Source organism: Mesoplodon mirus, assembly GCF_964341445.2.
Source record: "Mesoplodon mirus genome assembly, chromosome: 13".
Classification (NCBI taxonomy): Eukaryota; Metazoa; Chordata; class Mammalia; order Artiodactyla; family Ziphiidae; genus Mesoplodon; species Mesoplodon mirus.
In genome coordinates, this window is record NC_138989.1 from 23,867,836 (window position 1) to 23,890,613 (window position 22,778).

The window sequence follows — 22,778 nt, forward strand, 5'->3', positions numbered from 1 at the left end:
ATACCGGCTTTTCCCCTGTTACCCCTGCCTCTCCCTACAGTCGGACTCCCGCATACGAGTAGGGTGTGTGCCAGGTGACATAAGGTGGGGATGTTGATTCCCTGGAGAAGACCCTGGTAAGGTGTCACTGGTGGCATGGCCCTGCGACCTCACTTGGCCTGTTCTCTTTCCTAAGAAATAACAGAGGTGGACAGCACGCTGCTGGAGAGGCTGGGCCAGCGCCTCTTGCCCTGGATGGACCGGCTCTCCCCGGAGCAGCTGAACCCCAGTATCTACGTGGGCCTGCGCCTCTCCAGCCTGCAGGCTGGGGCCAAGGAGGCCCACTACCTGCACAGCCTCAAGCTCAGCTACCAGCAGAGCCTCCTGAGGTCTGGCCACGCTCTCTCTCCTCTTTTCCCCATGGCGTGCTCCACATCCTAAGAGACAGGAGATCTGCGTTCCGGTTTGGGCCTGTCACTGCTTTGTTGGGAGACCTTAGGGCAAGTTTCATCTCCTCTGGGCCTTTCTCCATCTGTGGAATGGGGTTGGTCTGACTAGACTGGAGATGCCAATCCGGGGCCCTTGGGCGGCTACTGTACCCTCCGGTACCTGAGGCAGACATTACTAAGCCATGGCCACACTCTTTCATACTGAGCCCAGCAGCAGTATCGGACTATCTGTGCTCCCTTTCCAGGGGGCATTAAGAGGAAGCCTGTTCTGAGGTCCAGCACGGGAGTCTGAATGAGAGGTGAAGGGTCAGGACCACCATGGAGCATCTCTTGCTTGGACTCCCTCTTGAGAAGTGGATGCAGGGCAGGGAGAGGAAAGAAAGGGGAGAGCGTATGGGTGAAGTGTGACCAAAATGGTGGGGCAAACAGGTCATTTGGATGCAAGAGCCCTCAGAGTTTGTCCTTGAGTTTAATTTCTCATCTTTATGAAATAAGCGTGACATACACAACTTACATAACTGACTACATCTGCTTTTGGCAGGTCTTGGAAACGTTCCAACTGCTAGGATTTTTTTCCGCTTCATAGTGGTGGTGGTGGGGCACCCCAAGCCAGGCTTACCAGGGTGGCACTTTCTCACTGAAGTGTTGTTAACTGGCGTTGTCCTATGTCTGCCTCCAGCAATGACAACAGTGACTCCGAGGCCAAGCCCTCCATGGGCCAGCTGGCCCTCTACCTGCTCGCTCTCCGGGCCAACTGCGAGTTTGTTGGAGGCCGCAAGGGGGGCAGACTGGTCTCACAGCTGAAGCGATTCCTGGAGGACGAGAAGGGGGCCATTGGTGAGGAGGCGAGGTCTGCCGGGGCGGGGGAGGGCGCATCAGACAACATTGTCTGGTGAAACATCTACATCAGAACTTTGGGTTTTCTCCCCAGGCCTCTTTCCTGCCCTCCATTCTGCCTGTCTCCATATCCGCTAGAGGCTTGGGCCTGCCCCGGTAGCCATTCTTGATCAAGCCTTTCCTGCATCCCACATACACTCTGTTGGCAAGCCCTGCTGCTCACCCACCAAGACTGGCCTGATTACCCACCTCTGGGACAGCTGCACAGCCTCCCTACTACTCACTCCTTACCTCTCTCCGCTAACTTTCCTGCCTACTACCTCAATCTGGCACACACAGAGCCAGCCTTTAAATATAAATCTGATCTTGTTAGTGCTGCTTAAATCCTCCAGCAGCTGCTCCCTGCTGTGTTCACAGCCCTCAGGCCCAGCCTGTCTGCCCTTTTCTCCTCTCCAGGCCCTGCCCACCCACCCTCTGGCTCACCCACTCGCCCGCCCCTCTGTGGGCTCTGGCCACCCTGGCCTTCTCTCAGCTCACAAACCAGCGTCTTGACGTATGTTTCCTCTATCTGGAAGGTTTCCTTCCCCTTCTAGCTCACTCCTACTCCACCTTTACCTCTCCCCCGCCCTTTCTCCCCAGCATCCCTGACTCAAAGAGAATCCTTCCCCGACTCCCCAGCTACTCAAAGACCTCTGTTATTTGGCTATGTGGACCTCGGTCCACAGTTCAGTTACAATCACGATCTCTTGAGCGTGCGTTGTGTTATTTCCGGAGGCCCTGGCTGCACTGTGCCTGGTCTGTCATCACTATTCATACCTCCAAGCACAGCGCCTGACACTTAGTGGGGTTTCAGCAAGTATGAGTCAAGGGAATGAAGGAAAGATGGATCCCACGACCCAAAGGACAGTGTCGGGAAGTGCAGGCAATGGGTCCAGTGCTGGCGGTGCTGGTTGCTGGGAGGGGACAGAGAGGTCACCCCTCAAGCCCAGCATGACAGCCCCACCCTGTGGTTTTCTCCCTCCCAGGGCATAATCACCAGGGCCACCCTCACACCAGCTACTACCAGTACGGCCTGGGCATCCTGGCCCTGTGTGTCCACCAGAAGCGGGTCCATGACAGTGTGGTGGGCAAGCTCCTGTATGCTGTGGAACACGAACAGCATCTCCAGCAGGGCCACTTCCCTGTGGGTGAGTGAGCCAGACCCTGAAGGCCAGGCTGGCACTCCTCCAGCCCCCTGCCCCAAATGAAGGCCTCCACCCCTGGTTCCATGCTCACCTTTCCTTGGGACCCCTCCTATCGAGTCCACTAGGAGCGCAATGGTGAGGGTTTGTTGTGGTGCAGGGGCTGCGAGCCAGCGCTGGGGCTGGACCGTCTTCCTGACCCCATCCTCCATCGCATACTTACTGTAGGTCACCCTGGACAGATCAGCTGGCCTGTCTGGCTCAACTTCTCTGGTAAAATAACCCCCCAGCAGCATCTCAATAAAAGATGCCTTACATGTAAAGGGCATAGCATGGTGCCCAGCATGGAGAAAGTTCTGGATACACAGCTATGATGTACTCATCAAATGAGCTGAGAGGCCTGAGGCCTGGATTCTGGATCTGCTTCCTCACTGTGTGACCTTGGGTTTCCAGTGCCCTTTCTTGTCATCATGATTGCAAGGTCTCCTTCTAGGCCTGGCTGTGTTCTGTGAGTGTGTGTGCCTCGCATAGGGTGGGGTAGGATGGAGTAGGTTGGAGGTGGGGAGGGTAGGTACCCAGAGAGAAGAAGGCAGCAGGGCCCCTGCCAGCAGAGAGCTTGTTCTGCCTCAGAGGCTTATAGAAAACCCACCGCGGACACATTAAATCATCCCAGGGTGGGAAGCTTAAAACCCCCCAGGGCCCAAGCAGCTCCCTGGACCTAATAAACCAGACCACCTGGGGGTGGACCCAGGCACCTGCTCCTTTAAAAATCTCCTGGTGAGGAATTCCCTGGCGGTCCAGTGGTAGGGACTCTGCTCTTTCACTGCCGAGGGCCCAGGTTTGAGCCCTGGTTGGAGAGCTAAGATCCCACAAGCTGTGTAGCACGGCCAGGAAAAAAAAGAAAAAAAGAAAAATCAAACAAACTCCCCTGGTGATTCTAAAGTGCAGGCAGGTTTGGGAACAAGTGTGTAGGCTAAAGTCCTCTTGGCCCTCCCTCCTCCAATCTCTCTCCCCAACCTCTAACCCCCAGGCAGCAGACAGGGATATGGTGACCACCCATCCCAGTTTGCCATCCTGGAAACTGGGCAGACTGGGCTGTTGGTCCCCCTAGCTGGTGGAAACTTTCTGAAATGCTGCTCTGACCATATTGTCCCCATACCTCCAGCCCTCCTGTGACTGCCCGTTGCCCCAAGGTCCTGCCCGGGCTGACCCCACTTGGCTCTGTCCCTTGCAGACACACTGGCCATGGCGGGCTTGGCCTTCTCCTGTCTGGAGCTATCCAACCTCAACCCAAATCAGAGAAACCGGAGCACTGTGGCCCTCAGGAGAGTGCAAGAGAAGATCCTGAAAGCCCAGACCCCAGAGGGCCACTTTGGGAATGTCTACAGCACCCCTCTGGCACTGCAGGTGGGAAGGAGACTCTGGGCTGGGCTCCACCCTGGTGGCTGGTGGGAGGTGGACCGGTGGGGTGCTGGAAGACCTGGCCCCTCCCCGCTGGCTGACCCGTCTCCTCTTCCCCATTCGGTCACCAGTTGCTGATGGCCTCCCTTAGGCCCACGGTGGAGCTGGGCACAGCATGCCTCAAGGCCAAGGCTGCTCTGTTGGCCAGCCTACAGCACAAGGCCTTCCAGAACCCTCTCATGATTTCTCAGCTGCTGCCCATCCTGAACCAGAAGAGCTATGTGGATCTCATCTCCCCAGACTGTGAGGCACCAAGAGGTAGCCGGGCCTTTCATAGAAGCCCTGCTCTTTTCAATCTGCAGTGAGGTCTGCCTGTCCCAGGAAGGGAACTTGCTCCATCTTGATTTACTGAGTCAACAGGGGTTTGCAGGTGTGCGTGGGACACACGGGCAGCTAAGATGCAGTCACAGATGCTAGAAGCTCACAGTGTGGGGAGGGAGATATCAAATGGTGAGCTGTGGGCAGGCCATGAATCTCCAGCCCCTTGTGTGATCCCCAGTACAGAAGTGTTCGAATGAATGAATGGCGAGAGACACAGTTTGATTAGCTCTGATACATCATAATGAGTCCCAGTTAGCTGCTTGAATCAGGGCTTCATCTTGGGGAGGGACTGGGGTGGGTGGGTGAGATTTGCCAGTGGAGAAGAGGGAAGGAAAGGCAGAGCAGGGAGGGGGGCAGCAAGGGCAAAGGCTCAGAGGTGTACAAGACTGGAGTTGGGAGGAAGGGCCTCCCTAAAGAGTGGAGTCTGAGACAATGAGCTGGAGTGGCAGGCAGGAGGGTGAAAAGGAGGGGAGGCCCTCAGAGGTAACATGTATGTTCTAAAAAGAACCCTGGGTGGGGGGTGCTTGTGGCAGAGAGGTGGGAGGGGGATCCTAGAGGCAGAAAAACCAGTGAGGGGCCTGACCTTGGGTGGCGAGGGTGGTGGGAGCTGAGGGACAGGGGAGGCTGGGAAGGCAGCCAGGTGGTGGTGGTGTTGACCAGGATGGGACCGAGGGGAAGGAGGAGGTTTCGATGGGCCACAGTGTCTTCCAGGGAAGAAAGGAGGACTAAGGCCTGGCCCCCTGCCCTCAGACCAACTGCCCCTTCCCCTCTCCCTGGCACAGTCCTGTTGGAACCAGCTACAGAGACCCCTTCACAGACCCAAGTCCCAGAGTTCATCCATGTCACGCTGAAGGTCTCCAGCATCTTTTCTTCGTACAGACACTCCGTCTCTGTCCCTGTCAGCTCCTCTTTGGAAGATGTCCTGAAGAAGGCCCAGGAGCACAGCAGATTCAGGTGAGACTGCCCACCCCCCATCTCCCAGCCCTCACCCGACTCAACCCCACATCCCCAAAACGGGACATGGATGGGGCAAGGGATGGAGAGAGGGTTCCCTTGGGAGAGGCCTGGGCTCTCTTCCACCTTCTCCGCCGCCGACTCACCCACGCTGTGACGGAAACAGGCATCATGATTAGGAGAGCAGGCTCCCGAGGCAGACCCTCCACATCTGGAATCCCAGCTCTGCCGCTCTCCAGCTAGGGACCAGGCCAGTTATTTTCCTGCAGCTCACGAGGATGGCAGTTGTGCTCCCCACATCCACCAGAGCCCATGCAGGAGTCCAGGAATTAGTGCGCAGAGAGGACATGGTACATGCTTTTTGTGTGCAGGGTCCCGCACTTAGAAGTGCTCGATACATGTTAGCTTTCAGAAGAATAAGAATTTTTATTATCAAGCGATCTTGGTCTAATCCCTGTGATTATTTAATTACCTGCGCAAGCCCTCTGCGGAATGTGGAGGTGGGACAACAGCCTTAAACTTGCTTCTCACCCTGAGATTTGACGGATCTGAGGACAAGCATTTCCAGAGCACTGCTCTGTGCCAGCTGTGTCTGTGCCCAAATAAGATGGGAGAGATCACCAGTGAGAATCTGGCCCAGAGGATGAGTACCTTCCACCAGACCCCACTAGACCCCAGACTTCTCTTCTAGAAAAATGTGCCTCAGTTTGAGAGGGTCCCAATTTCTGTCCCCAACTGGAGCTCCCAAAGGACAGCATCCTGCTGCCAGGGAGGACTCACAGCTGGCACCCTGGGGTCGTCTGGGGCAGGGAATTTCAGGCCAGAGATACGCAAAAACCCCTATAAAGGATGAAAATTCCCCCAGACCCCAGGTTAAGTGATTTCTGTAATAATACGTCTTAGATGTGTACTAATGTTTACTATTTAAAGTCCTTTCTGTTTTTGGCTCTTAGGCGGCTATAAATCCTAAACAGCTTTGCAAATTAAGTACAAAGAAAACTGTGAAACCAATAACATTCAAATAGGGACTGTCTGCTGAGGAGCAGGTGTACACACCAGTGCCAGTGAGCCTGACATGCTCAGCACTTTCTCAGGTTTGAGCTGCCATCAGGCGGAGTTTGCACAGGCAGCTGCAGCTTGTAGACTCTTCCCTGGCCCCGAACATGCCACTTATTACCAAGCCAACCTCAGTCCTCTGGGGGCCACACACCCTGGGCACCCTTGGGAGGCCTTAGTCCGGCAGGCCCTGGGATTACCTAGAACCTGCTGGTATTTGTGTTTGGATATTGTCATCAAAATGGAAAAAATTTTGAACTTAACATTTTTATTCAGAACTCCAGGACTCAGAAAACGTCAGGGATACCAATCTGAGAAATGATTCTCTTGGTGTTGGAGGGGGTGTGGAGGCACATTTGAGGCATGTGAGTGCACAGCAGAGAAAGCTGGATTCTAGAAGGAGATAGAGGAAAAGAGACAGAGAGAGATGGAGAGAAAGAGACAGAAAGAGGAGAGAGAGAAACGGAGAGAGGCCAGTACAGAGCAGTTCTCCGGGCAGCCATGTGGCCCTGCACTTAAGGGAGGACTGGGGACGGGCTGCTGCCTAAAACCTTCCCTTTGACCAGGTCACCCTGAGGGTATTTCTGTTTCTTAAAACTATGAAAACCCTCCCTCTCTAAGAACAACACCATTGATAAGGAGACAGGAAGGACAGGGCCACAGTGTTTTAAGAGGATCCCTTTGGGGACTTCCCTGGCAGTCCAGTGGTTCAGACTCCAGGCTTCCACTGCAGGGGGCGCGGGTTTGATCCCTGGTCCGGGAACTAGGATCCGGGATCCCTTTGTGTTTGTGGCAGTGGCGTCAGGGAAGGGTGGCATGAAGAAGGAGTCTCTTGGCTGCAAAAGCCAGGAATCTAATCCAAGCCTCTCTGGTAGTGGGGAGCATGGGGTGTGTACAGTCGGAGAGAAGACTGAGCAACCCAGCCACAAGGATGGGGGTGCCCCTGAGCCACAGAAACTTCTGGAACCAGAGACCCAGAGCCACCACTGGGTGTTTCTGCCTCTGTCTTGCCTGTTCCTGCTTCTTTCTCACGCTGGCCTCACTGTTTCTCATGGGCCATTGTCAGCTTCTGATTCCCACCCCATGCAATGTCAGCCCCCCAGAGGGGATGCAGTACCCCGAGTGGGCGGTGTCCGTGGGGCTGGAGAGGAGGCGTGGAGGAGAGACCCATGGTGGGGTGGCCCAGGAAGGGTTTGGCTCGCGCTGCCCTGAGAGTGAGGACAGGACTTGCCTTGTGTGGGTGGTTCTGCTTCTGCCCCTGGGTCGAGGGGAGCAAAAGTCACCTTTTCTCCCTCTTTGCCTGCCCCTTTCTTAGGTATGGAACACAGGCCTCCTTGTCAGGCCCCTACCTGACCTCCGTGATGGGGAAGAAAGCTGGGGAACGTGAGTTCTGGCAACTCCTCCGAGCCCCCGACACCCCCCTGCTGCAAGGTGAGTCTGGTGGCCAGCCCCCTCTGGATGTGTCCCCAGCCCAGCCCTGTCCCAGCACTGAGGCTTTGTCGACTCATGCCAACTTTCCCCTGAACCTTCCTGGGCCTCAGCCTCAGATAACCACTGATGCTCAAGTTTGCATATAATATATTTAACTGTATTCTGAAGAATTTTTATATATGTTATTGTGGCAACTCTAGGAAAGCAGATAGGCAAAAAAGAAGAAAATTAAAATTGCCCATAATCCACTACCCAGAAATAACTTCTTTTAACTTTTGGTATATTTTCTTCCAGATAATTTTTTAAATATGTACGTTTGTTTATTCATAGAAATGAAGCCATACTCTATAGCAGTGCTCTCCGATAGAAATAAAATGTGAGCCACATGTGTAATTCTAAATTCTGCAGTTGGTGAAACTAATATTAATAATATATCTTATTTAGTCCAATACATCCAAAATATCATTCCAAGATGTAATCAATCCAAAATTATTAATGACATATGTTGCATGCCTGGTTTTTGTACTTTTCAAGTGCTCAGTAGCCACATGTGGCTGATGGCTGGCATATCAAATGGCACAGCTCTATATACTGTTTTGCAATTTATTTTTTTCAGCCTTAACATATTGTAGCCATCTTTCTGTGTTGATATATGTAGGTCTTCCCCTTTCTTTGTAATAGCCACATAGGATATCTCATCCAGCAGGGTGCTTTGGGCTGCAAGTAACAGAAATGTAATACAAACTAGCTTCCACGACATCCATTGGCTCATCCATTGGCTCATGTGACCAGATTCCAGTGGGAGCAAGGACTTCAGCCTTAGCCCCACCTCCCTGTGACTCTCCTCCTCTCTTTGCTGGCTTCCTACCTCCAGAGAGGCTACTCTGTGTCTTCCTGGGGCTGCTCCCTTTTATGACTTGGGAAACTTGTCTCTGAATCCCCCAGCAAATGTCTCCTGGCATCCTGAACGCGGACTTGGGACACAGGCGCGTTCCTGGACCCATCCCTGTTGCTAGAGATGGCCCAGGTTCTGCGCCCATCATTGGCTAGAGAGAAGGGATCATGGCAAGACTGGCTTAGACCAATTAGGGCCCAGCCCTGGCGTGGAGTGGGATGGGTGGACCACAGCTTATCAACTCCTGCTGGACCTTTAGGGTGTCTCCAGTTTTAACTCTTATGCCCCAAGCTGTCATAAGCATCCCTGAGCATCTGCCCAGTTACGAGACAGACTCTTAAGGGTCATCTGTCCCCACTCCTGCTACCTGGAACTTCTAGTGGGCATTAGTCATGGGCCAGGCATGGGGCCAAGTGCTTTACAGAAGGTGGGACTCGCTGAGGGAGCCCAGTAAAAAGCATTCTCTTTTCCTGCCTGGCTTCTGGACAAATTGAGAAATAAAACCAAGAGGTGACAGGTGGAGAGACCAGATCTGGCCTCAATTACTGATAAAGGCTGGACAGAGGAGGTAGCTGAGGGGGAGAACCCGATGAACTCGGCCATGAGGCAGACGTGGGTGGTCGTGTCCTCTACCTACCCCCCTCGACTCCCACTCCAGCAGGAAGCCCACTCCCATGGGGAAAAAGGAGGGCCCGATTGTTGATATCACTATTATCCTCACTTTAGAAATGGGAACACCAGCACTCAGAGAGGTTAAATAACCTGCCCAGAGTCACACCCCTAGTGAGTGCAGAGCTGGGGCTTGACCGAGGTGTCGTGCTGGAGCCTGGATTGTCCCTAGTGAGCAAAGGCTGACTTCACTCATAGTCCCCAGACCACACCGAGCAGGTCCCTCTTCCTGATGGCCCTTTGGGGGACTATGAAGATAGTGACCCTGCCGGTCAGCTGCTGTCAGGGTCTCTGGTTCCTTTGGCCCCATGTTGGTTATCCGGTGTGCTGTCCCATACCCTCCCACACCCTCTGGGGGTCCCCCACTGCAAAATGAGCCTGTGGGTCTCAGCGACCCTGAGGTCACAACTGAGTTCAGAGTCTCCAGACTGGCTCTGGACAGGCCCCCAGTCTCCCACCACCAAGCCCTGAGCCCATCTTACAGACCGTGGCCTCAGGGCAGGGGTCCAGAAGTTGAGGTTGGTGGGGGGAACACTCCGCCCTGTTAACTCCCATCCCACAATATTTCTGCAGGTATTGCTGACTACAGACCCAGGGATGGAGAAGCCATCGAGCTGAGGCTGGTTGGCTGGTAGACCCCAGGCTTACCACCCCAGCTGCCTCCCACACTTCCTGGGCTTCTGCCCTCCCTCCAGACATCCCTGTAACAGGCACACGCCTGACCCTGCTGCCTCCTCTTGTGCACTTGTCCCCGGATCGCCACAGCCACCACCCCTGTGGGGGTCCTAAACCACCACCCACCCTGGAGCAGGGAGCCCAGCACCTTCCCCGGCAGGTCTGACTGCCCAGGTCTGGCCCCACCTGGCCCCGCAGGTGTCCCGTGAAGGCCACTCGTAGGCTGGAGGGCGTGAGCATCTCAGACTCCTTGGCACGAGGAGGCCACCGGCTGCTGGCGTTGTGAGTACCGCTTGCTCTGGGATGGGGGTCCTGCAAGGAGAGCTCTGTGGCCCTGACCATAGCTTTCCACTCTTCACTCCATCGGGGCTGCTGCCCCAGAGCTGACTGCGGCATAGCAGCTGGCGAGGGCTCTGCAGGGCTGCTGTCAGCCCACCTCCAGAATGATTAAAGAATTGATTGTGCACATGCCCCAGGGTCCTGATGCCTCATGCTTGGAGCCCGTGCTGGGGCTGGGAGCAGAGAAGGGGGAGAGAGGCCCGTGGGGAGCAGAGGAGGGGGTGAGCATTCTCCTGGGTATGGGTGGGGGGTGCACAGGAATGGTGCTGGCGGTGGTGACGCTGATTACTGCTCAGGGGGCGTGTACTTGCTGGATGCTCTCTTGCACAACTCTGAGGTTGTTGATGTTTCTGTTTTCCTCTCTGCTTTACAGAGGGAGAGTGTCTGGTGGGGGGGCGTGGCTTAGGAGACGACAGACCTGGCCTGGGGAGGCCTCCTGGCTCCTCGACTCAAACACTGAAAATCAGGGGCTTTCATGATTGTGTCGACTTACAAAAACAAACAAAAAAAAGCATAACGTGAGAGTAGCGAGTTAAGTTTTTTTTTGTTTGTTTGTTTTTTGCGGTACGCGGGCCTCTCACTGTCGCGGCCCCTCCCGCTGCGGAGCACAGGCTCCGGACGCGCAGGCCCAGCGGCCATGGCTCACGGGCCCAGCCGCTTCGCAGCATGTGGGATCTTCCCAGACCGGGGCACGAACCCGTGTCGCCTGCATCGGCAGGCGGACCTTCAACCACTGCACCACCAGGGAAGCCCACGAGTTAAGTTTTATTTGGGGCAAAATGAGGACTATAGCCCAGGAGACAGCATTTCAGATAGCTCTGAGAAACTGCTCTGAAGAGGTAGGGGAGGGGTCAGCACTATATATGATCTTAGCGAAGGGGGTACATGTGGTCAAGCACACATTTTGGCAGAGACCTGCTGCTCGTCTTGTGAAGGTTACTGCTAGTCACCAGGAGCAGATGGCTCCATTAATGATTTTAGTGCTTTTCTAGATAAGAGAAGATGCAAGAATTGGGCTCATAAAATCTTCTAAAAATAACTGCCTGTTCTGCCTATTTTTCCCAGAGCACAGAGTGCCTCATTCCTGATCTCCACCCTGAACTCCTTTCAGGGTGTGTTGAAGGTCAGTGGCTACAGGGGCTAGTGACCTAATCCTCATGGAGGCAGATGGCAGTTGACAAGTTTTAGTTGGCAAGTATTAGGATTACATGGCAGAGTCCAAATGCAACTGAAGGCCCAGGACCCTAGAGCTTTTCCCCAAGACACAGTCAGGCGCCACCCCAGGCCTCAGCGGCCAGTGGGGTGGGGACCCTGCCTCTTTGTGGGAGGGCCTGGGCTCTGGGCTGCCCTCTGGGAAGTAGGGTTCAGGCCAGGCAGGCACCCCACAAGCCCCACCCCACCGAGGTTAGGAAGGGGGTCTGCCCTTGGAGGGGCCCTCTGACAGCATGTCAGGTTTCACAGTGACTGTCACAGAGCCGTCCACGCCATGAATTAAACATGTGCTTCTTCCTCCGATATTTAGGGTCTGGGCAAGTAGGGGAAGTAAGCGATTTAAAAAATGCTTTACAGACATGCAAGTACCTGAAAGCCAAATGAAAAAGCCGCCTCCGTTTTGAAGGTGAAATGTCTGTGCCCAGATCCCCAGAGTGCTTGTTCACCTGTCCTTTCTTAATCTTGGCCAAGGGCGCTTTAGAGAGGATTCAAGACCTGCCCTGGGACCCTCTCCTCACAGAAGGGTGGAGGCTCAGAGAGACCTGTGGCTTCCCTCAGGTCACACAGCCTGTGGGTGTCAGAGCCAAGGTCCCCACCCATTGACCCCAGCCCTTGCCCCTGCACCGCCTTGCTGCCTCCCCACCTCCCGAGGAAGCCAGGGCCCCTCCCATATAGGGGACGTCAGCTGTGGCAGGCCCCAGGCCAGGCTAGGGGGAGGGTGGACTTAACTGAAGGGAGCACCCCTGCACTGGGCTTTCAGCGTCCATGGTCTGGATGTGATCCTCCCTCTGAAGGAACTGTCTTAGTCGGGGTGTGTTTGGCTCTGAGCAGCAGGGAGCTACTGAATCCTGCTCAAATCAAAGGATATTTGCTGACAGACTTCCCTGGCAGTACAGTGGTTAGGACTCCATGCTTCCACTGCAGGGGGCATGGGTTTGATCCCTGGTCAGGGAACTAAGATCCCACATGCTGCTCGGGGTGGCAAAAAAAATAAAAATAAAAAAGGATATTTGCTGAAAAGACTCAGCCCACCAATTTAAGGGCAGCCGAGGGCAGTAGGGAAATGGAAGTTGGGGCTCAGGGCTCCATCCCTGCACTACCCTCAGGCTCTCTCCTCTCCATGTCCTCCCCCTCCGTCAGCTTCCTCTGAACGTGGCCCCAGCAGTGACTCTGCTGACTTCCAGTTTAATTCCCCAGGCCCTCTTATCTTCTTAGCCTGTGTCCCAAAGCCTGGAGAGGGGTCTGACCGGCACAGCCCACTTCTGGGCCCTGGGTCATGTGTCTAGTCTGGCTCCATCAGCAGGGACCCCGAGAAGGGGCATGGGTGGGAGGACAGTCATGTCCACAGTAAGAGTCTGACAAGCAGTGGCCGCTCTGGAATGGGGGCCCAGGTTTGCGTCTGGCCTGCATTTAGAGCTGTGTGACTCCAGACAAGCCGCGTCCCCTCGCGCAGCCTGTTCCTAACTCACAACTGTGGGGTGGCGCCTTGGTTTACATTCATGCCGGTGAGCTCATCATAGATCACAGATGGGGAGACTGAGGCCCCGCAGTGAAGTGACTGGTCTAGAGACATGCAGCGACAAGAGAAGAGACCTGTCCCAAGCCTCTGCAGCTCAGTTGCTGGAAATGGGTTCTTCTTCCCTCCTGGTGCCTCCCAGGGTCCCGCCCCGAATCACCTGCTTCCCGCAGCAGCGGTGGGGGGCGGCAGGTGAAGGGCAGCACTCAGACCGGAGGGATATGAGAGCCTGTGGGCAGGGGCAGGCTGCTCGGGGCTGCTCTGGGCGTTGAGGTGGACCTCAAGGGGTGCGAAGGAGCCCTTGCTGCCCTCTATGAAGCTGGGTGCCCACCCCCGCCATTCTCCCACAAGGGAACATCCTGTGGAGAGTCTTGCTGCCTGCAGGTCAAGGCAGGTTAAAAACTGGGGCTCTGGAGCCAGGTAGACGTGGTCTGAATCCCCCACCACCACTCAAGCTGCACGATCCCTGCTTTGGGCTCTGCCCTCAGCCTCCCCCTCGCCCCTCCTCCCCCTCAAGGATGTACAGCTCTCTCCCTCCCACCAAGGCCAACACAGGCCTCATCTTGGTTAATCCTCATTCCTCATAGCTCACCCCTCACCAGGCCGGGCAGGTGGGAGTGCTTTTTGGCAGTCTTGGAGGAGGTGTAGACACTGCCTACCACTCTGCAGTAGCTCAGCTCTTAGAAGATTGGGGGGTGTTTACTATTTTTTAATTCATTGCTGTTTTTTTTAATTAAAGGGAGCTTAACTGGAAAACTTGACAAAATCTCAAAAAGAATCTAACCCTTAGGGGCCCTGATTCCTCCTCTTCAGGAAATGTGGGGCTAGGGGGGCTGCCCCCTTGGCTGGCTCAGTTTCCCTCCCACAACCACTCCTGGAAAAACCCCATCTAAATACCTGCATATTTTGGTCTTTCACCTGGAAATCTCCTGCCCTACAGTTTGGACTATTCAGCAGTGATTTGCAGGCTCATGCGGGTGTCAGAATCATCAGAGGCAAATGAAAAAAAATTCACATCCCTGGGCTCACCAGAGGGTATCTGAATTCAGCAGGTCTGAAACAGTAGTGAGGCTGGGGAATTTTAATCCCAGTCCAAGGATTGTGATGGGGATTAGGGGACACTTGCAGCCATTCTGTGTTCTGACCACCAGAGGGCGCCGTGGACCGAGATGAGCGGTCTCCCTTTGCGGTCTTGTTGCTCCATCAAGGACTTGCTGGTCAGACGACAGGCTAGGGGTGAACCGTGTCCCAGTGGGAAGGAACTTCCACAGAGAAGGAAGCTGGACGTCAGGAAAGAGGCTCACAGTGGGCAGTGATTCTTGCACACTTGGACTCCTGAGCTCAGAGAGGCCAGGGCCCAGCCTGGAATCCCTATCAGCCTGTCCTGCTCTGGGGTGTGCTGTTTACCCAACACCGATGCAGGGGCAAAGGCTTAGTGGCAGCTGCTCTGGCTCCCAGCCCACCTAGGGCTCTTTGTCCTGCCAGGGATGGGGGCAGAGGGTGGACCCCAGGAATTTCAGCTATGAGTCAGCTCTGAGTGCCCAGGGGATGGGACAGGGGCTGCTGGCCAGGGATAGATGCTGGCCGGCGGGACCCTGCTTCCGCAGCTGTGGGTGGCCTTGGTGATTCAGCTTCCCTCTGCCTGCCTAGAGGGGGCCCGCCCTGGGCTGGGAGAGGGAGGAGGTGTTCGGGTTAGGGAGGGGAGAGGGAGGGGTATTAAGGGGCCCCGTGGTCCAACTCTTCCGGATGCTGAGGCTCCACGGGATAACTGGCCAGAGATTGGGTGGTTCCGAGACTGGTCCTAGGATGAGGTCTCCTGGGGGGAGGGTGTCCTTGAAAATGAAATCTCTTGATGGGCTAGGGCTTTTTATCAGGCTCCCTCAGAAAGATACCCCAGGGTCTCCCGCCGTGTGTTCATCTCTATGGGGGGCCTGCCTTGGCGCTGGGTGGGGAGGGGCCTGATCCTCCACCGGTGTGGGGATGGGGGACAGACAGGCTGACCACTCCAGCTAGGAAGAGGTCTGCTGACGGAGGTAAAGCTAGGCTGATGGAGGAGGAGCTGCGAGCGGGCGGCGTGGGGGAGGGGCGAGACATCCCTCTCGGCTTCGGGGGCGGAGCCTGGCCGGAGGTGGCGCCTGGGGCTCAGCCCAATTTTCCGGGCGAGGCTCGAGGGGCGGCCGCGGAGGCGGGGCCTAGAGCACGGAGCCTCGCTCTCCGCCCGAACCTGGCGAGAGACCCCGCCGCAGCCTGAGCCGCCGGGAGCCGGAGCTGGCGCCGAGGCCCTGCCGGAGCCGAGCTGAGTCGAGCTCGCCGTCTGACACCGGCCGCAGCGCAGGCCGGCGCGTCAGCCCGCCGCAGGGTCTGGGCACTGTCGGAGGCAGCGAGCCCGACCACCGGGACCACCGGCACCACCGGGCGCGGGAGCCCGCATCGCCCTTGCAGGCCTGGCCTGAGCACGCTGGAGGACCTGGGGTTTGGACTGAAGAGAATAGGGATGGAGGATTCCATGTAAGCGTAGCGTGGGCACTAGGAGGGGAGAAGAGTGGAGACTTCGCCTGGCACGGGGCAGAGGTGCCCGGCGCTTACTAGGCCAGGCTTGTGCACCAGGGAGCCTGGCATCCCAGCAGAAGCGACCTAGGCTCTGCCCTGCCTGAGCCGGGGACACAGCATAGCTCTTGGACCTCGGCTGCCGCAGGCCGGGCACAAGTAGCAGTGCCCTCACCTGAGACCGAGCGGGATCCACAGTGGGGCTCTCTGGTGGCCCAGAGCTGGTCGCTGGGGAGCCGGCCTCCTGCCCCGGCCCCACTGGTACGGATGTGCCGCTGCCCGCGGGAGCGCCATGACGGCAGGATGACCTCAGCTGAGGCAGTGGCGGTGGCTGGCGGTGCTCGGTGGGCTGGGTTCCCCCAGTGGCCCCCTGACACCCCGCTGGCGCTACAGCGGCCTGGCCGGGCCTGGGTGGCCGTGGCAGCGCTGGTGTGGCTGCTGGCGGGAGCCAGCATGTCGAGCCTCAACAAGTGGATTTTCACGGTGCACGGCTTCGGGCGGCCCCTGCTGCTCTCGGCGCTGCACATGCTGGCAGCTGCGCTGGCATGCCACCCGGGGGCACGGCGCCCCATGCCCGGCCGCACCCGCCGCCAAGTGCTGCTGCTCAGCCTCACGTTAGGCGCCTCGATGGCCTGTGGCAACGTGGGCCTGAGCGCTGTGCCCCTGGACCTAGCGCAGCTGGCCACCACCACCACGCCACTGATCACGCTGGCTCTGTCTGCGCTGCTGCTCGGCCGCCGCCACCACCCACTGCAGTTCGCCGCCATGGGCCTTCTCTGCCTGGGGGCCGCCTGCAGCCTGGCCGGAGAGCTCCGGACACCCCCAGCTGGCTGTGGTTTCCTGCTGGCGGCCACCTGCCTCCGTGGGCTCAAGTCCATTCAGCAGAGTGAGTACCCAGGACACTGGTTGAAGAGGTGGGGATCGGGGTGGGAGTGTGGCCTGGGTGGCCCTGTGAGGGGCCATGGCCATTATGCAGTTTTATAGATAAAGAAACTGAGGCACATGGCTCGGGAAGAGTCAGGAACTGAGGCTCAGAAAGGGCCAGCCTCTCAGTGAGTTCCAGGCCCCAGACTTAGGCTCTAGAGGCCCAATCAGTGTTTCGTCCAGTTGACTGCCATAGATCTGTGGTCCATGTTTTGTCAAGCCTGGATCTCCATACCTGATCTAGGAAGTCACTATATTGTCCCCATTTGACAGGTAGAGGGGCTTTCCCTGGGCCATGTGAGCAGCAGAGGCAAGATTTGAACCCAGGCAGGCAGACTTCATGCCGTTCAAGTGATGTGACATAAGGCTATGGACCTGAGGGAGGCCTGATAGTGGAGACTAGGGAAAGAGAAAGAGGGCAAGGCCATGAGCTGGGATTTGGAAGTCGAGGGCTTTTGCTAAGTCTGGGAAGGGCTGGTGTTTACTGGGAGCTGCAGTGTAACTGGTCCCATGCTAGGTGTTGACCTTGAATCTTCATGGCAACCACCACCTTCATCCCCATTTTACAAGATGCTGGAACTGAGACCCAGAGAGGTTCATGATTTGCCCACAGTCACACAGCTCCTAAGGACTGGAATCCTAGTCCATGTGACTCTTGACCTCAGCTCTGATGAAAGGGGGTTGGGGGCTCTGGACAGAGGGTAAGGTGGAGGTTCCAGGCCTAGCCCCTGCTAAATCACTCTGCCTGAGGGTGGAGACCACCTTCCTGCCTGTCCTACTGAGGGTCCTTTGAGTCACAGCCTCCACCATCTCTCTGCCTCAACCCAAGGGTGCCCACTCAGGTTGGGGAGGCCTGGGTTCCAGCCACACCTGGGCTCGTGCTTCCTGGGCAACCTTGGGCAGAAGGGGAGATCTGGATCTTGTCTGGGCCTCAGTCTCCCCATCTGTTTGGTGGAGGTCAGAGTTGATAATCCCAGGGCTTTCTTGGTCTCCCTCCCTTTCAGCTCTGAGATCCTGTGACCCAGGCCTGGGAGAGAGAAGGGGCTGCTCCAAGGGCCCTGGGCTGGGGTTAGGGCAGCCTGCAGCCAGAGAAGGTTGAAGTCAGAGCTCAGCCCTGTCTTAGAGTCATTGGAGCCAGGACCCAGAGTCCCTGTACCCATCCTCCAGGGCCCTGAGGTGGGGCCAAAGCCCAGTTCTATTTTTGCCTTCAGGTTACATGAGAGCTGGGACCTGAGTTCTGGGCATGAGTCAGTGGGAAACTTGACCTTGTACCCTGCCCTGGGCAGGGCCAGAAGGCTGGGAAGGCCCCAGCCTCAAAGCTCACATCACGCCTGCTGAGGCCCAGCGCTTCTCACACAGGAGGAGCCCCAGCCTGCAGGACAGGCTATGGCCGGCCAGGCCTCGGGCACATGGACATGGGGTGGCAGGTACCTGGCATCAGGCTGCTCCTTGGCTCTGCCAGCTCTCTCCTTGTCTCCTGCCTGCCCCTGAAGGAGGTTGGATGCTTGCTCTAGGTGCCCACAGCATCCTCTGCTTCCTCCATCAGGACTCCACCTGCCTTGTATTATAGCCTCTTGTTTACCTGTCTGCCTCCCACCAGACAGGAGCTCTGAGAGGGCATGGCCTGGTTTTGAGGCAGCTCCATGTCCCCAGCACATAGCCTGGGGCCTGGCCCAGGTAAGGTACCCCTTAAATGGTGGATTTATTAATGGTCTGATGGCAGAATTGGCAGGCTGGTTAAACTCCTTGGCTCAGGGTGCTAAGGAGGGAGCTTAGGAGGCTGGAGGCCCCACCAACAGAGATGGGAGCCCAGCAGAGGTGGGGAGGAACAGACTGGAGATAAGGGGTGAGATGGGTTTTGGACAAGAGGAGGTTTCTACTGCCAGACTTTCGAGGAAAGTCATCAGGGCCAAATTTAGACTAGAGTGTGAATGGCTGACACCAGCTCCTTCCCTGAGGGCAGACTCCATGGGAGCAGAGGATGAAAGTCCAGAAAGAGGAGTGCCCAGCAGCCACGGGCAGGTCCAGCAGCATCTCTCCTTCCTGGGCCAGTTGTGGACCTGGGGGGCTACACGGGGAGAGGAGTGATGCCACCTTCCCACTCACAGAAAGGCTGGGAAATGGGGGTGCCAGCGTGCTGAGACTTGTCCTCAGCTACATCCACCTGCATGAGGGAACAACCTGACCCTGCCCGCTGAGCTCTCAGGCTGGTGAGGAGAAGTAGAGATCACAAGGCAGGGGAGAAGTGCTAGAGCCAAGGTGGCCATAGCTGTGGTTGGGTGGCTACTTCTAGGGGAAACCAGAGAAGGCTGCCTGGGGGAGGAGGCAGGCAGTGATGGTGACAATAATGTAATAATAGTGGCGAACACTTGCTGAGCCCTCACTGTGTGCCCACACCATGCCCAGCTCTTCATACAGTCAGAGTAGGAAAGGGCGTTCTGGGAGGGGGAAGCAGGGCTTGCCAGGGCACGGGTGTCAGCCAGCCGGGGCAGCGTGTGGGGGATGGTGACAGCTGCTGTGGCCAGCAGTTGCTTCTGGGCACCAGGCCCTGCACTCAGCACCTCACAGGCCCCCGTGAGGGGCATGTTGTCACCTTGCCCACGCTCCCACGAGGGGACAGGCATAGAGGGCGGCTTGTGTCATATCACACAGCTCGTGATGGAGCAGAGACGGGATAAGCCAGAAGCCAGCGGAATGGGGTCTAGAGAACATTTGTCCACAGGTGACTGAAGCTTGGCGTGTTCAGATGCTGAAACAAAAGTGTCTTTGGAGGAAGAGAGGTTGTTTGGTTTTTGTTTGTTTGTTTTTGGCCACACGTGTGGCATGCCGTATCTTAGTTCCCCGACCCCATGCCCCCTGCATTGGGAGCACAGAGGCTTAACTGCTGGACCACCAGGGAAGTCCCAGGAGAGGTTGAAATGCAGGGTTTGGTGGGAGCTGGCAGAGGAGGGGTCGCTGAGGAGTCAGTATGACAGGCTGGCATTTTGGGGCCCCGGGTGGGTGGCCTCTGGCAGAGGATCCCTGCTCTTTCCCTGGACTGCAGCAGAGGGAGGCAGAGGGCTGGGTGGGATGCAGAACAGGAGCAAGTCGCAGGAGGAGGAAGTTAGGACCTTCCTGCCTGGCTGCCTCTCAGAGGGTGAAATTTGCCAAAGGCCCAGGAGGCATTCCAGTTATCTGTTCATTTCTAGAAATGCTTGATGGAAGGACTGTTGCCTAGAGAACAAAGCCAAAACATCAGAATGAAATGGAGAGAGAAATAAGATTTCCTATTCTAAGCATAGCCTATGAGTAAGTGCCTCTGTGGCTCTTTGGAAAGTGTGTGTCAGAAAATGCATAGAGGCTCAGAGAGCCCTGGGCGGGGATGGGGAGCCATGACTCATCTCTCTCCACAAAAACTGTCTCGTTGCCTTCATGCAAGTACTATCATTTCATCTGAGCCGGGTGTGATCTTATGATGGGCACCACTGGTTTTGTGAACCAGCTGGGTTGTAACATGAATACACACACACACACAGGCACACATGTGCAAGGTGGTAGGATTCCCTCTTTCCTTGCAAAGACTAAGTTTTCCTTGCAAAGACTAAGTTTTCCTCTGCGTCCTGGATTCATCTTGACAAGCCCCAGCGTTGGTAGCAAAAGATGCTGATTATCAGCGATAAACAGTGAGTGACAGCCAGGAGCAAGAAATGACCTTGTTGTTCCCTGTCATCCCAGTGGTCATAAGTGATCGAACATTTGATTCAAACAGTTTTTATTATTTCAAACTCTCTATCTTTTTTAAGCTAAAGGCCACATAGCTAGTAAGTGGCAGAACTGGGCTGCTGGTGGCTTGTCCCTACTCTGGCGTGGGAGCTGCATTGTGGGGCTGAGGGTGCGAGAAGGGCTGAAGCCAAGAAAGCTGGGTCGGGGTCGCTTGGTTCAGGGCCTTCAAAGTTGGTTAAGAGCCCAGGATGTTTTTCTCCAGGACCTGGGGAGCCCCTGAAGAATTTTTTTTTTCATGTTTATTGATCAGTGGGACATCACAAGCAGATTATTGTTTCAGCCTGTGGGAGTAGTGGGTGGTAACGCTTATTTATCTTATCTTTCTACATTTACTGAGCACTTACCTTCTAAGGGCTTTATGTACATTATCTATTTTAATCTTTACAACAACCCTGCATATTTAAGGTTTTATTATCCTCCGATTTTGCAGGTGAGGAAACCTAGGCCTATAGAGGTTAAGTGCCAGGTCACAGGTAGTCAGGAGGGGACCTGGGTCACCACTCAGGCAGTCTGACTCTGGATTCTTGACCTTCCCATTACAGAGCGGGAGCCACTAATTCCGCCTGAGGGGTTGGGGCAGGCAGGCTTCCTGGAGGATGGGCCGAGGAGGAGGTCATGCCGGGTTGGCCTCATGGGGGTTGTCTCGCTCCGGGTGCTGATGGCTGCTGTCCTGGTTGCAGGTGCCCTGCTGCAGGAGGAGAGGCTGGACGCGGTGACCCTGCTGTATGCCACCTCGCTGCCCAGCTTCTGCCTGCTGGCAGGCGCGGCCCTGGTGCTGGAGGCTGGCGTGGCACCGCCGCCTGCCCCCACCGACTCCCGCCTCTGGGCCTGTATCCTGCTCAGCTGCCTCCTGTCTGTGCTCTACAACCTGGCCAGCTTCTCCCTGCTGGCCCTCACCTCGGCCCTCACTGTCCACGTCCTGGGCAACCTCACTGTCGTGGGTAACCTCATCCTTTCCCGGCTCCTGTTTGGCAGCCGCCTCAGCACCCTCAGCTATGTGGGCATTGCGCTCACCCTTTCAGGAATGTTCCTTTACCGCAACTGTGAGTTTGTGGCTTCTTGGGCTGCCCGCCGGGGCTTCTGGCGGAGGGACCAGCCTGGCAAGGGTCTGTGAGACCTGAGGGAGCACAGGGACCACGTGGGACTGCCTCAGCCTGAATCCAGCCTTGGCCCATGGCCATGGGAAAACAGGGAGACTGGGCAGCCTCTGGGGCCGTCGGGGGAGATGGGTCTTCCTGCAGGGCCACCTTGGAGGCTGGAATGGGGACTCCCAGAGAGACCCACCTCCTGTCCCTGCCTGCCTCTCCTCATCACAGACCCCACTCACCACTGGATGGTGGGTCCAAGCCCGGCACAGTCACTGTGCTCGTCAGAGTAATTATTACGATTAGTATCAACTACTACGCCGAAAACTGCTGGCCAAACTTTGAAAACCTCACCGTGTTCTAATGATGAAGATGATGATGATGGTGATGATGATGATGATGATTCTTGGGGGTCGCACAATCCTTCCTCCAGGAAATGGGGGAGGCAGCTAGGAGGCCCAGGGAAGGGCTTCTCTGCTGCTGGGCTTCCCTAGGGAGTTGGGGTCGTCTGTGCCAACTCCAGGCAGCTGCTGTGGCCTCAGCCCTGGGCCCCCCAATTTTGGGTCTTCCGTCCTCAAATAAACTATTTTTGCTTGTACACCTGTGTCATTCCTCAGGGTGGCAGCCAAGGGCCGATAGCTGCCAGCTGCCCACAAGGAAACGAGGAACCCCTCCCTTACCAACTAGGGCCTGGCCAGGCCCCCACCCCAGCCCTCTGCTCTGGCCCCTGCACGCCATCTTCCCGCAGCCCCGGGGGCATCTCCTAAAACACACACTTTCTGTGGCTCCACACTGCTCTTGGGACAAGGTCAGAGCTTCCTGCCCCAGACCACAGGGCCCTCAGGGCCTGGCCCCACAGCTTCACCAGGCTCCTCTCCCCTCTCCCCTCTCTCCTCTCCCCTCCTTGGGCTCCACCTTCCATCTGCACCCGCTTCTTTCAGGTCCCCCCCCAACCCCCGACACCAAGCCTCCCCATCAGAGCCTCTGCACGTGCTGGTCCCCTGTCTGCTGTCCACTTCCTACATCTGCTTTTCCCTTTCTCATGGCAAAACTCTTGCCTGGGGGTGAAAACCCAAACATGCAACCCTCCTCTAAAAGAAAAACCGAAAAAGAAGCCTGAGGAAGGAAGGGCCTGGACGAGGGGCCGTGCCCAGGGCTGTGGGCACAGAGGGCAAGGAATCGGGTGGCTCCATGGAAGGAGGAGCACTGGGGGGCGGGGGCACCTGGAGGGCCGGCCCGACTCAGCTGCATCACATCTCATCCTTCCCTTGGCTGTAAGCACTTAACTCCCGCCACCTACCTGCTTCTGCTGGGGGCCGCCTGTTAAAAACCATAAGGTCCCTGCCTGGGTTAGAGAGACCTGGGGCCTAATCCTGCTCCGCCCGCTGCACTGTGTACCTGGGGTAGGTACCTCACCTCCCTGAGCCTCAGTTTCCATATCTACAAAATGGGCTGATGATCCCCGTGGAGAGGATTCCAGTGAGG

The 22,778-nt window shown here is 56.5% G+C and overlaps 2 protein-coding genes across 9 annotated transcripts in view; both read left to right on the top strand.

The window, feature by feature from the left end:
* Positions 1–10,379, top strand: part of TCN2 (transcobalamin 2) — a 33,834-nt gene extending 23,455 nt beyond the window's left edge. For 6 of the 8 annotated variants that reach the window (XM_082640092.1, XM_082640095.1, XM_082640091.1 and 3 more), the window contains 8 exons: positions 176–368; positions 1,108–1,265; positions 2,291–2,452; positions 3,681–3,853; positions 3,979–4,165; positions 5,011–5,182; positions 7,554–7,669; positions 9,807–10,379. In XM_082640092.1, coding sequence (XP_082496218.1) covers positions 176–368; positions 1,108–1,265; positions 2,291–2,452; positions 3,681–3,853; positions 3,979–4,165; positions 5,011–5,182; positions 7,554–7,669; positions 9,807–9,868 — 1,223 coding nt within the window. In that variant the 3' untranslated portion in view covers positions 9,869–10,379. The remainder of the gene's footprint in view (positions 1–175; positions 369–1,107; positions 1,266–2,290; positions 2,453–3,680; positions 3,854–3,978; positions 4,166–5,010; positions 5,183–7,553; positions 7,670–9,806) is intronic. The other 2 variants (XM_082640097.1, XM_082640098.1) reach the window with 2 other exon arrangements.
* A 4,767-nt stretch (positions 10,380–15,146) lies between these two features.
* Positions 15,147–21,891, top strand: SLC35E4 (solute carrier family 35 member E4). Its single transcript, XM_082641412.1, has 2 exons — positions 15,147–16,408; positions 20,889–21,891. The coding sequence occupies exons 1-2, from the start codon at positions 15,790–15,792 to the stop codon at positions 21,320–21,322; spliced, it is 1,053 nt and encodes a 350-aa protein (XP_082497538.1). The 5' UTR covers positions 15,147–15,789; the 3' UTR covers positions 21,323–21,891.
* The last annotated feature ends 887 nt before the right edge of the window (positions 21,892–22,778 follow it).